This window comes from Haliotis rufescens, unplaced genomic scaffold (genome assembly GCF_023055435.1).
Source record: "Haliotis rufescens isolate VD_foot unplaced genomic scaffold, xgHalRufe1.0.p SCAF_14, whole genome shotgun sequence".
Taxonomy (NCBI): Eukaryota; Metazoa; Mollusca; class Gastropoda; order Lepetellida; family Haliotidae; genus Haliotis; species Haliotis rufescens.
Genome location: NW_025963824.1, coordinates 7,061,489 through 7,075,044, shown reverse-complemented (window position 1 = coordinate 7,075,044; position 13,556 = coordinate 7,061,489). Strand labels below are relative to the sequence as shown.

The 13,556-nt window shown below is 40.3% G+C and overlaps 1 protein-coding gene across 1 annotated transcript; it reads left to right on the top strand.

The window, feature by feature from the left end:
• The first annotated feature begins 2,589 nt into the window (after window positions 1–2,589).
• LOC124112871 lies at window positions 2,590–12,572 on the top strand. Its single transcript, XM_046473040.2, has 5 exons — window positions 2,590–2,953; window positions 9,118–9,296; window positions 9,731–9,816; window positions 10,613–10,811; window positions 11,413–12,572. The coding sequence occupies exons 1-5, from the start codon at window positions 2,656–2,658 to the stop codon at window positions 11,527–11,529; spliced, it is 879 nt and encodes a 292-aa protein (XP_046328996.2). The 5' UTR covers window positions 2,590–2,655; the 3' UTR covers window positions 11,530–12,572.
• The last annotated feature ends 984 nt before the right edge of the window (window positions 12,573–13,556 follow it).

Genomic DNA, 13,556 nt, shown 5'->3' with positions numbered 1-13,556 from the left:
TCACCTTCCATGCATCTGTGTTCGAGGTCTGACAAACAACGTACGACAACGACGACTCAGTCGATGCTCAAATATCCACGGACTTCTGAGGACATGAATTCACAGGCAGCTGTAAACTCATCTTCGGAGAAAATGAATTGACTGAAATTCGATTGTAAAAGCACAAGGTATTGTTAATGATTCAGGAGCATATGGTGTATTTATGAATGTGATACTTATAATGAATAATATATAATGTATGCGTTTGTAGGAAGAACCAGGGAACCAAAATGAGAAGATCGATTCTGTAAATATTAATTTTACATGTTCATTGATGTGGGATATTTCATCTTACCTTATGTAGTATTTATGTTGATGTTGATGTACTTGTCAATCAAGGGGTTGTGATCTGACGATTTGGAAGGCCATGGGAGAAGTGTCGTCTTCTCATTTTGAAGATAGTAAACAGTGCCATGTGCAGCATGTGACTTGTCACTATCTGACTGAGAGATGTCCCTCAGATGGCCAACAATGGGAACAATGTGATGTCGTAAAATGTCATCCCTGTAGCAAATAGCTGTTAAATTCCAATTTACGTGCACAAGTTTTGATCTCTTCGTGTGTATAAGGCTCCCCACACCATGACTCTCCACCAAATCGGTCAAGTTTTTGTGACAAAAGTTTTTGTGACAAAAGGCAAAATGGTCATTTGCAAACCTGTAGAGGCGTGGTCGTGGAACCAAAAATCCACTACAAAGCCAAACGCATCGCCAGTATTGCAGATTCCAGAATCAAACGTTGTTGCAGTTTTGAACCCGTCGACATCGATTTAGCCATCTCAACACTTTGCTAAAATAGGGTCTTCAAGTCACCAGCAAATAATTTTGGGCTGTTTGTACCAACGCTATTCTCACCCTGGTACTACAAATTTACACTATCTCACACAGAAATGATTTTACAGTCATGTATGGTTCTTTTAGTGGGTACAAATGTTACAACACAATTTCGGAATCTGCAAGACAATCTGACTGATTTTACAGTTATGAACAGTTGTGCGAGTGAGTGAGTTGTGTTTAACGCCGCTTTTAACAATATTCAAGTTATATCGCGGCGTGTAAGCTAAATGTGCGAGGAAAGCCCCAAGTGATGCAGGTCTTAGACGTTTACCACTTCGGTGAAACCCACGAGCACGGGTATGGTGCTGACAAACCTAGAAACATAATCGGGGCGAACCGGGATTCCAACCCACATCCATAGGTTTCTTGCGTGCTCAAGGGACGCAAGTTATGAATTGTGTATTTTGACATAGTAAAACCCTTTTCATAAACTTAAAGGGGCATTTAGTTGATAGTGTTACAAGCCAACACCATTTCGGAATCCGCAAGACAATCTGCCTGATTTTACAGTTATGACTGGTGTATTTTGACACCCTTTTCATGAACATAAAGGGGCATTTAGTTGATACAAGTGTTACAAGCCAACACCATTTTGGTATCCTCATGACAATCTGACTCTGCCATGTGCAGCTGCGCACTGTTATCAAAATGTCCTCAGCCCCTGTTCATAAACATGTAATGTTTACTTGCATTATTTAATCTATTTTGCAAATCAAGACATGGTTCTCGTAGTTTCTCACACGTGTTCATTTCCAAAAGTATTTGCGGGGATAGCCCTCCTCGTTGAATATAAGCCTCTAAAATGCAACAAAGTGGCCTTCTTACTGCTTTACAATGGAGAGTGTGGTACATATTTTTTGTAACTATTGAGACTTTATTATCAATCAGGAGAACTCCAGTTACCGAAAGATAAACAAATTGATTTAATATTTGAAACTGTCAACCTTAATGCCAAGTAGTATGGCCAAATCATCAGCAGTTTTTCGACTAATGAAAACACAATAAAATATGTTTATAGCTTCACATGGGAGCGCTTCATCTTAAAGACGTTTCACATTTACATGTTAAATATTGCCTCTGTCAACACACTGACGAATGTTTTATGGATGAACTGATGCAATGTTTAAGATGTTAATATAAAACATCAAAACCAGACAACAATCAGTTTTGAGTTTGTAGGTTGTCGTCCATGCCAAACTTATACCATCTTCATACAAGGCTGTCAATATTCCCAAGTCCTAGATGCCAGGAACTACGTTTCGACAAGGGACTTTCTTACTTGTTTACTGTGGAGATTCTGGTACATATGCTTGAAGCAATCGGAACGTTATCCCCGTTATCTGGAAACATCCGAGTAGTGAGATGTCACAGCGTCCTATCTGCTTAACGCAGCCCAGACTTCAACTGGAGGAGTAATCAAGTTGTTCAAAAGACTTAATGAATCGATTTAATAATCGAAAATTTCAACGTTGATGCCAAGCAGTCTGTCGAATAATCAGCAATGCTTTTATTAATGTGAAAATCAATAAAACATGCACATGTCGAAAAATCCAAAGGGTCATTGTTAAGTGTTTACTGGTGAGACTTTGGAGACTGTTGTACGTGTTGTTGTGACCATCGAGGCGTTATAAGCTAATCGATTTCATATTTCAGTGAACGGTGTGTGTACAGAAGCTTCTAGTGGATACTTAACTCATACCATCGCTTACAAAAGTACGCTGTTAAAATGCTCCCATTTTCAAGCTGCCAGGAACTATTCACATGACCGAGAAGCAAGAGCATGGCTGTGTGGGAATATATTCAGTTTTTTCTTATCATAACCTTGTGTTTCAGTTCAGGTTTTCAGTTATGTGATATTCTGACATTTCTTCGTCATGTCAGTTTGGATGGACTGATGTTCAGTGACACCTTCATCACAGAACACAGTGGTACTGACAAGACTACATGCCTGTCGAGGTGTTTCCATGAGTTGCAGTGCAACATGGTGCTGTACAATCCAACGTCTCAAGGATGTCGGTTGTACTATTCATGTCCCATCACTGGGGGTGAAAAAGAGGCAGGCTGGCAGTATTATGCAGGTAAATATCTAGCAACTTATGCCATTCAGTGATATTCTCATAAGTAGTATTTGATGTTTATTTGTTTGGTGTTGAAGGCCGCACTCAGCAATATTCCAGCTATATGATGGCGGTCTGTAGATGATCGAATCTTGACCAGACAATCCAGTGATTGATATTAGGATCCATCTCCACAATTAGGATACGATGACATGATCAACGAAGTCTGCAAGTGATCCCGTGAGTTGCCTCTTACAACAAGCATTCGTTGTTGAAAATTCACAGGGGCAGACAAGCATAGGTCGCTGGAGACCAATTCTGACACGGATCTTCAAGGATGAGTAAAATATGAAAAGAAAACTAGTGTCGCCACTAATAGTCTGTCTTTTGCATGTTCATCATCTAAAAGGCCGATAAGTCTGATATTCTGTCCAAATTGAAAACAGTTTGATTGAGTGAATGAGTATGGTTTTAGAAAAATCCCACCAATATTACGGCGGAGAACATCATACATATGTTTTATGCATTGTATTGATGTGGGGATTTGAACTCGGATCTTCCGCGTGACGGGCAAACACTTTAATCACCAGGCTACCTCACCGCTCTAATAATAATGACCTGCATTGAGCCCGGCTCTTTGCAGAGGAAATTGAATACCTGAGAATAATCAGGTCAGATTATCTGCCAAAACAGATCCCATGGGGCATTAAAAACACAATTGTGATGAACATTATTGTAATAAATCACTGAAAACCGGTGATGACGCCCGGTTTTCGTGAGAAGGAGAAGCATACATGTTCACAACAATGGCACCCCAATTTGTGCAAGAAGTTAAAATGCAATTTTCAATATGGCCGCCATGGCTACTTAATTCTCTTGAAATGCAATTCCGGTGGGGCAGGATGCGCTCTCCTTTATCGTGAACACAAGTACACTCCAGCATACTCTTTCTATACAGATTTCAAAGAGCGTCATAAGACTCTTGCTCAGAAGCTGTTTGATCAAGGCTACGACATATATGGCCTCAGTAAAGTTTTGAAAAATCTTTTGGTAGACATTTGGGAATTGATTTGCCTTTGTGTGTGTGTCGGGTGCAACTGGTGGGGTAGGATACGCACACCTTTTCGCGTACAGCTGGCATCAAACAACGGGCACATCGCACGATTTATTATTATTTGTTACAATTGTAATAGATATTAAGTAAGCAGTTATTTAGTATCCTGTAATCACAATCTTTAATAAAGGTGGAAACAATTGATTATATTCTCCAGAACGGGAGGAGTAATTCCCAAATCGTTTGTCACAATGAGCTGGTGAATCGTTAGGCATCAATGTTCTGTCAATCAGGTGGATTAAAACAAGTCCAAGACAATTCCTACCACAAATGGGTGCATATATTTTTAACGGAAATATTATCTGTTTTGTTAGAATAATATATTCAGTTTTGGTCATGTGATAGAATGAAAAAGCTAATCATTACTAGTATATGAAATGAAAATATTAATATAATGGCTCGTTTGGAATGGTGTTTAGTATCATAATGCAAAGCCGGTTTTAGCCTTTGTATATCAAGACAAGGTTCATTAGCTAATACATACAAACTTTCAACTAGGTAGTTTCTACATGCATCAAGACAATCCCTAAGACCTTGATGGTGAATATGATGTTAAGCTTTTGAATGTAAGATTACGTGATATATGGTGTTAAACTCTTAAATGTAAGATTACAGGTGAGGTGAGGTAAAATTGGGTTTAACGTCGCGTCCAAGATTATTGCACTTATATAGCGACGTGCATGTACGTGTGTGTGTTTGTGTGGCTGCTTGTACTAGTCCGGATTGATGCCGATTTATAGTGCTAGCACACTGAGATACCATGCCGCAGTTTGACATGAATACCCCACTCAGACACAGTATACTGACTCCGAGCCGACCAGTCCTTGTTTTAGCCCCTTAATGCCGAGCGCAAGACAGGGTAACAACAAGTACCATCTTTTAACGTCTTTTGATATGACGCGGTCGGGGATCGAACCCCGGACCTTCCGCTCTCCGGGCGGACGCTCTACCACTAGACCACGGAGGCGGTCTCGTGAACAGTGAAGTGTCTGTTTGGAATAAATGTTGAATCTTATGCTTGTCGTGAAAAGTGAAGTGTCTGTTTGGAATAAATGTTGAATCTTATGCTTGTCGTGAATGGTGAAGTGTCCATGTGGAATACTTGTTGATTCCTATATTTGTTGTGAACAGTGAAGTGTCTGTGTGGAATCATTGTTGACAACATTATGCTTGTGGCTCTTTATAAGTGCAAAGATACATGAAGAAATATGAATAATGCAAGAAAATCTTCTTTTTTTGGGTTAAATTTCATGCATCCCTGTTTACGGTAAAATGGATTGATCCACATGCCAACTTTGTCTAACGAGAAAATACACACATCCCTGACTATATCTGGGTTGTCTAATATCTACTGTTTGGCTGTTTTAAAAGAAATAGAAGAAGCGGGTTGAAACCACCGTGATCCGAAGCCTGCCACTTCCGTGCGATCATGCCTTAAAAGACAAGTGCAGTCGCAGACTATCACGATTTCCTCAACCCCTGTTCCTAACCATGTGATAACTATTTGCATTTTGTTATCTATTAAGACATGTACAAGGATCTCGTAGAATCTCACATGTGTTAATTTTTCAAGTGAATTTTCTGGATATGAGTTTTACTTGTTTTGGTGACATGATTACCAATCAGAACAGTTACTGAAAGACAATCGAATCGATTTAAGATCAAAAGTTCGGTATGACAAACAACAATTATTCCATGAATGACAACTCATTAACACATGTTTATAGTTTCTCTAAAGCATGCTTCATTGTAAGGACTGTTCATCAATAATTTATTGGTCGGTGTGTTCCAGGGGCAATGTTTAAGATGTCCATATGAAGCATGAAAGACAGAGAAATCAAGAGTCGTGATTGTGTAGCTGAAAGTAAAATATACTTTATCAATATTCACACTCAGCGCTCAATACCACACTCCCCAATTTCTCTAGAGGCCAGGAACTACTCCCAGAATCGAGAAACATGAAAATGGCTGAGTGGGAATTTGTTCGTTTTGTTCTCACCATAGCCTGTTCTTACAGTTCAGCTTTTCAGTCATGTGGTAATCTGACATTTCTCCATCATGTTGGTTTGGATTGACACGTGTTTAATGACACCTTCATCACTGAACACAGTGTAACTGACAAGGCTACATGCCTGTCGATGTGTTTCCTTGAGCTGCAGTGCAACATGGCTCTGTACTACCCAACTTCTCAACGATGTCGGTTGTATTACTTATCCGAAATCTCTGCTGGGCATGAAGAGACAGGCTGGCAGTATTATGCAGGTAAACTTCTAACGCACTATGTCATTCACTATGTCATATGAATTACTATATTGCCACCGCCAAGAAGCCATTTTTCTTTTAAATAACGAAGGGAAAGGATCTTCTGATCTGAAACTGAAAGGCCCAGAGAAAACTGGAACGATTGTTTTAATGATGATTGAAATTTAATGAATAAGGACACCGATGTAGGTGACAGTATGCCACCTATATCTGCGCCTACATATGTAGTTCCAAATCTGGTCGTAAATTTGAAAATATGCTCGTTCACCCAATTTATACAAGAGGTTCGAATCCTATTTGGAATATGGCCTTCATGGCTACAAAATGCTCCCAAAATGCAATTCCTTGCCCTGACCATCTCGGAAATTACTGGACCAGGGATGATGAAATACACATGTTTGTTGTACCCCTTGATTTTCATCTGACTTTGTTCCAGAGGTTCAAATCCACATTTATGTATGCCACATTGAAATCTGGGCAATACAAACATTAAAAGAGACTGAGAGAAAAATATCATATTCTCATCTCACGTTTTAACTGTAGGATACAATGAGATCGGAAAAAAAGATAGGAAATGTATGATGTGCAGATATCTCGCTTGATTAAGTATTTATGTTATACCCTACCATATATTAAGCCATTTTATTCGAATAAGACATCTGCATTAAATTAAATTAGCTGAGGTGACTGTATCTCTGTGCTGCTCCGCATAAACGATTTTGAGTTTGACATGTCGCTTCACAGAGCTACGGGCTGTTCCACAGTGTTTCCCTCATAGATCCCAATTCGGGACTTACCACACTAACAACCGTGCCATAATGTAAATTAATCATAATCCCATGAACACTGCATCATGATTTCCTCCCTAAAACACTTGCCTTCAAACAGGTGTACTTATTTTCTTGATTATGCACTAATCGGTTTGGAATCATTGAGAGGGTACGCCTGATTAAAAATCTTTATCAGTATAGTATATCTATTATTGCACGATCTAAAATATAGCTACTCATACTTGAAGCAAGTGCCTCAGGACGTTAATCACATAAATGAAGCATATAGAGGTTGATGCAAATATGAAAACAGCTTCCAACACTATTCTGGATTCCCAATGAACAGCGACAATATTCTGCATATTTGTGACTGCACGGGCATACTTGAGGGCATGCTCCTTATAGAGTAAGTGCATCAGTGATTTTGGTTTTACGCTGCTTATAGGAAGATTCAAGCAATATCAAGTTCGGGGACGTGTTGAATGGGCTTCACGTAATGTACCCATATGGGGAATCGAACCTGGGCCTTCGTCGTGACGAGCAAACGCTTTAACCACTAGCCAGGACATTGTAAAGGTGTTCAATCGGTGACATGTCTGGATATTTGGCTGCCTTAGTCGACTGCAACAAGAGCTCTCTTTGGAGGTGAGTTGTCATCCTGGAACTCAGAGTTCTGACCCACGCGCTCGGCAAATGGGATGACCACTGAATGTAACATTTGGCCCACAGAAAGTTTACCGGTCATGTAACCTTGCCCGATGATCAGTATCATATGTGATGCCAGCTGAGACCATCATGCGACCACAGCTGCACCTACCATGTCTCTTGGATGACTGCCGGGTAGCACCTCTCTCCACGCCGTCTCCAGACATGTTGTCTGTCATCAAGCGTAAAAATACACCGATTGTAACACAAATTGTACTTTACTTCAGCTGTTTATTCAGCATGTACATTTGATTATTTCATCCATCTTGTTTGTATTATGGGCCTAAAGCACTGAATTAAGTCTGCCTTTGTGTCGTAAAAATACCTCGAAAACATGGTGTATCTCAAATGCCTCCTGTTGACGACCTCCCAACTGCAGTACGCACTATTATCTGTGTGCCACAGACAGCGCATTGCTCAGGAAGGGCGTCTTGATATCTGACCCGTTTTGGTGCGTCTATAACGATCCTGTCTGGGAGTCTTTCAAGGCCTTTTTCTACCCATCCTTTACCTGATATTCCATCAGTCAGGATATCACGCTTTTAGATTAGCCAAAGTGACTGTATTCTGTTACTGGTCAGACTCAATCATACCTATTTTTTTATTTGTATTAGTTTTAAAAATATTTTTTAAATTTCTGTCATGTACACTTTTGGAAGCATTTTCCATCTTGAAATGTGTATTGGCACTTGAAAGTAACCATGATGTGTCACCGTTTCACATAATCAATGTGCAACAGCCTGTCCAACAAAGATGGTCATGTCATTCTTATAGATGAAATTGGGTTCCCTTAAATATTGTGACTCGTATACGTTGAGTATCCATTAAAATTGTGTGATCTTAGCTTTGTGTTTAATTCCGTCTGTTCGGGGATTTTAAAACGAGCATCCCCACTATCACCATCATGCAGAGACTATCCAGGACCTTATCACTATGGAATCCCAACAATTACACACAACTGTCACGAAAAACATCCAACTTTATAAAACTTATATAAATGTATGTTTGCTGTTTAACGCTGCGCTCAGCAATATCCCAGCTATATGACGGCGGTCTGTAAATAATCGAGTCTGGACTAGACAATCCAGTGAGTAATACCATGAGCATCACTCCACACAATTAAGATCGGATGACATGCACCAACCAAGCGATCCCGTTAGTCGCCTCTTACGACAAGCATAGTCGCCTTTTACGGCAAGCATTAGCTACTGAAGACCAATTCTACCACGGATCTTCACGGGTCTATATAACTAAGTCAGTTCCATATCTTGCTCTGAACTTCAATGGTTATTCCATGAATAATTAGAATAAGGAGATATCTGTGTTATGTTTAGTTCCCTGCACCGAGTTTCGGGTCCTGAATGCAGTATCGATGCTGGTTAGGAACCAGTCCCACGTTGATGTCACCTGTCCCAGTGGATTCTCCTACCTACCAACCACGTCAGACACATGTTTCCATGACAACGTTCCAGTAAATGTAGGAAGGTGCATGCAGACCCTCTGGGTTGACCAGGTACATAGTAAACCAAACACATTTATGTGTACATCCATCCATACATCTCTTCATGTTTTTCATGTTATAGATTGTAAAACACGTGAGCGATTTGGAAAGACCTATATACTTTACACTCCGTACTTTACAACGGAAGCCCGTATTCACAACGCAACTTTCCCCTCCCCTTTTTGGTTGTAATGCAACATTCACTCTGTACTAATCATCTTGGCGGGGGGGCGTCTGGGATTTTATCGAAAATATTAATTTATCACAGAAAATGCATGAAAATATATAGTAATTCTTCAGTTAGTTGAATAGAAAAAGATTGTCTGCCACAAAAAAATACATTGCTGCAAGGTGTTTTAGAAAAAATTTTTATTTAGAACGCCACGTCTTGCATCCTCTCTTATTGTTATGCAACATTCACATGCTCACTCTCTACTTTTCAACAGGTGCGAGAGTTCAGAACGCCACTTCCTGCTCCCCTGTCCAACGGTTCGGAGATTATCGTGGAGGTAGCCGCGGATGGAGTCGAGACGTAGGCGTTTGTAAAGTTTACAGTAATCAGCATTTGGAAATAGATGCACTTATATTGACGAAGATCGTTCTGGAAGTTGCTATGCCATGGATGAGGAGTGAATATTATTTAACACTGACAAATATCATCCATACCAAGGCAGCTTGTAGGTAATCAGGGCTTATACAAGGCACATCAGAGTCAGGACCCGTGAAGATCCGGGGTAGAATAGGTTTTCAGCAACCCATGCTTGCCGATAAAGGCGACTATGCTTGTCGACTAACGTGATCGGGTGGTCAGGTTCGCTGACTTGGTTGATGCATGTCATCGATCCCTATTGCATGGATCGTTGCTCATGATGTCAATCACTGGATTGTCTGGTCCAGACTCGATTATATTACAAACCGCCGTCATATAGCTGGAATATTGCTTAGTGCGGCGTTAAACAACAAACCAACCAACCAACAAAAAAGCCAAAACATCAGAGTCTGAAAGTTCAGGCAAATTGCTATACTATGGATGAGGAAGCGGGATTGAGTGAATATAATTTAACCCTGCAAACTGTCACCCAAACCAAGACAGCCTGTAAGTAAACGGGACTAACACCAGGCAAATCAGAGACTGAAAGCGTGGAAAGGCCAATCAATCCTTAGAGGCACGATGACACCCAATCACTACAGTGAACAAGCCCGAACACAGCTTCTAACGACTGGAAACCCAGACCCATACAGGTCTACATGCCTAATTTAAGTCTATACAGACAATAGACAGTTTGAATAGAGATATGATTTTTATCGTTGAAGACTTTTCTCTTCAGGCGAAACGGGGTGACGCTGACAGCACATGGTGACAGTACACTGGTGATGGGTTTCTTTGTACGATGGGACGCAGGTGACATCGCCTACAACACTCGGACATCGGGCGCCTGGTCGACGGAGCTGAATCATTCACCCGTTCCGTTCACACCCAACGTGATTTCGAATCTCTCCATTAAAGTCACAGACAATCAGTTTCTGGTATGTTGTTTAGGCAGGTATCGGTTTTGGTAAATGAAGCCGTTGTCCCTTATACTCTGGATGCATCCGTCTGATACTTCAACCGCCTCCGTGGTCTAATGGTAGAGCGTCCGCCCGGAGAGCGGAAGGTCCGGGGTTCGAACCCCAGCCGCGTCATACCAAAAGACGTTAAAAGATGGTACTTGTTGTTACCCTGTCTGGCGCTCGGCATTTAAGGGGTAAAACAAGGACTGGTCGGCTCGGGGTCAGTATATTGTGTCTGAGTGGGGTATTCATGTTAAACTGCGGCATGGTTTCTCAGTGTGCTAGCACTTTAAATTGGCATCAGTCCGGACTGGTACAAGCAGCCACACACACACACATATACACGTGCATGCACGTCGCTATATAAGTGCAAAAATCTTGGACGCGACGTTAGACCCAATTTTACCTCACCTCACCTGATTATACTTCACCAATCCAGTAATTTGTCCAGATCCCTGATGGTCAAGTCCTGACCCGATGCAACGAAAGATTGTAAACACTGAATGTAGAATGTAGAAAGTACCATCAATTACACTAGAATTTAATGTAAAATGGAATTTGTTCTCGTCCATTTCAGATATCTCTTGATGACAACAGTCTGCTTGCTGCTCCAATAAGGATCCCTCCAGATGAGGCCGTCGCCCTTCTTGTTGATTTCAGCCTCATCAAACGAGTGCAGATCAAATATCCATAGTCGAAAATAATATTTTGCTACATTTTGGGACAAAATAATGTATTTCCAAAGCAAAGAAAACCTATTTTGGCGATTTTTCTAAAAGTGAAGTCAGGTTATGTCGTTGACTGATTGTGAGGCTCACTTCGCAATTGTTCAAGAGGTTCGAGGTATGTCACCACAGCCAATACTACGAGGCCTGTGAAGCTGAGGGACCCACATACCGTGTCTCTGACAGATGCTCAGAGACTTCTGATGGTTTTATGTTCTTGGCCTATTACGAACCTATTTACGCATGTATCATTATAGAAATGGATATGCAATAATCTGAATAATATATAGTACGTTTTGGCATATTTTGATAACTGATGAAGCTACGACTGTTGACTTTCATTCCCCCTCTTGCATTTTCGATATCTCATTTGAACTGGGAAACTTGAAACTATCTTCTTGGTACAATTTCCTAATTACGTCTGATTAACACGCTTTGCATGAATCCATTGTGGGTACAACTTACATGTTTGATCCAACTGTTTCGAAAGCATTTCAGCAGAGTTCACAACAGTTTTCTTTATTCATTGTTTCTATTGATTGGTGAATCCGTTATCGCCAGTAGCCGTGTAGGTGAATAAATGTTGCCAATAAGACGTTTCTTTTACGTTTAGTTGTTTAAACATGCGGCCCTCGTGGGGACTCCAGGGCAGAATGTGTCCCTAGCACACCCCTTCAATTGTAAGAAGCGACAAAATAGGGAACCCGTTGCGTGGATCGTTGCTCATAATAGCAATCACAGGATTGTCTGTTCCAGACTCGAATACTTGCAGACCGCCTTCATAGGTCAGTACAAGGTTAAGCAACAAACCAGGCACTGATCTCGATTACAAAAAATTGAGGGTTTTTTTCAATTTTAAAACGTTTATATAATGCTCGAACGGCATGAATAGTACATTCCTATCCACAAGCTCGTATGAGACCTTTGCCTTTTTCAAACCATTGTTTGATCACCTGACTGATATGTTCCCGTGTTGTTTTTTCTCGCGACATTCAAAATATTCTTTGTTCAAAATGTTATGAAATTTGGTTCAAGTTCAGTTTGAAGTGGGCTCAATAAATATGGTATTTTTTTTGTGACATCTATTTTCTTACCTTGATTTGCCCTTTTCATTTTGAGATTTGTTTGTTAAAAAATAATTCCCCCAAATTCTTGAAAAATATAATTATGCTTCACATTGTGGAAAACAGATCGGCCTGCCTAAAGAATTACATTGTTGCAATATGTCATAACCAAAACAATGTGTTTGGTCATAGGTTTAATATAAAACAAATTACACCATATTTGGTCCTGATCATTAGGATTTTAGAAATTATTTTATGGAATGTATTGGATGTATGTACAATGTATGGAGCTAGAAAAACATATTCTCCTTAAAAGTCATGTAAGGTTTTGTGTACATTATTATTTAACTGAGTGTTTCAGTGTTTCTGGTGTATTTATACACAGAATGTAAACAAAAAGAAATGGGTATTACAACCTAGCTCTTCAATGAAGACATTGGTTTCTTACCTGAGAAGATCTGTATAACCTTGCAACAAGTTTGTCAGTAGTTTAGTGCAGAAATCAGCTTGATTGGAGACCTTTGACAACACCCACTGCATATGAACACCCAATGCCATTGAGAAAGTGGTCAAATGTAACGAATGTTATATTTCTGATAACACTTTCTTAGTAAAGTACGGATTCTAGTACTTTTGTGGTTGAGTACCATTTCGGGATTCGAACCCACACTGCCAGAGTGAGGCACCTAGTCGCCATCAAACGAAGTAAGCGATCTTACGCACTCTGCCACCGAGGCTTAAACAAAAAATGAAAGTCTGACAACTGATAGTCACCATCACATACTTTGTGTACCCCTCTGACAATTGTTAATTGTCAAGGCTGCCATGGCTGGTAGCTGTGAACACACACAATGCCACTCTCCTCAAACCATGCATGAATGTTTGGTAATGTATAACCACTGCAAACCTCATTTGTTAAACTATGTTAGTTC

Bases quoted from the DNA above. Each gene is read 5' to 3' on its own strand.
- LOC124112871 (XM_046473040.2), top strand. From the start codon at position 2,656: ATGGCTGTGTGGGAATATATTCAGTTTTTTCTTATCATAACCTTGTGT. The intron at 2,954-9,117 runs GTAAATATCTAG...TGTTATGTTTAG, and splicing joins AGGCTGGCAGTATTATGCAG to TTCCCTGCACCGAGTTTCGG. The intron at 10,812-11,412 runs GTATGTTGTTTA...CGTCCATTTCAG, and splicing joins TCACAGACAATCAGTTTCTG to ATATCTCTTGATGACAACAG.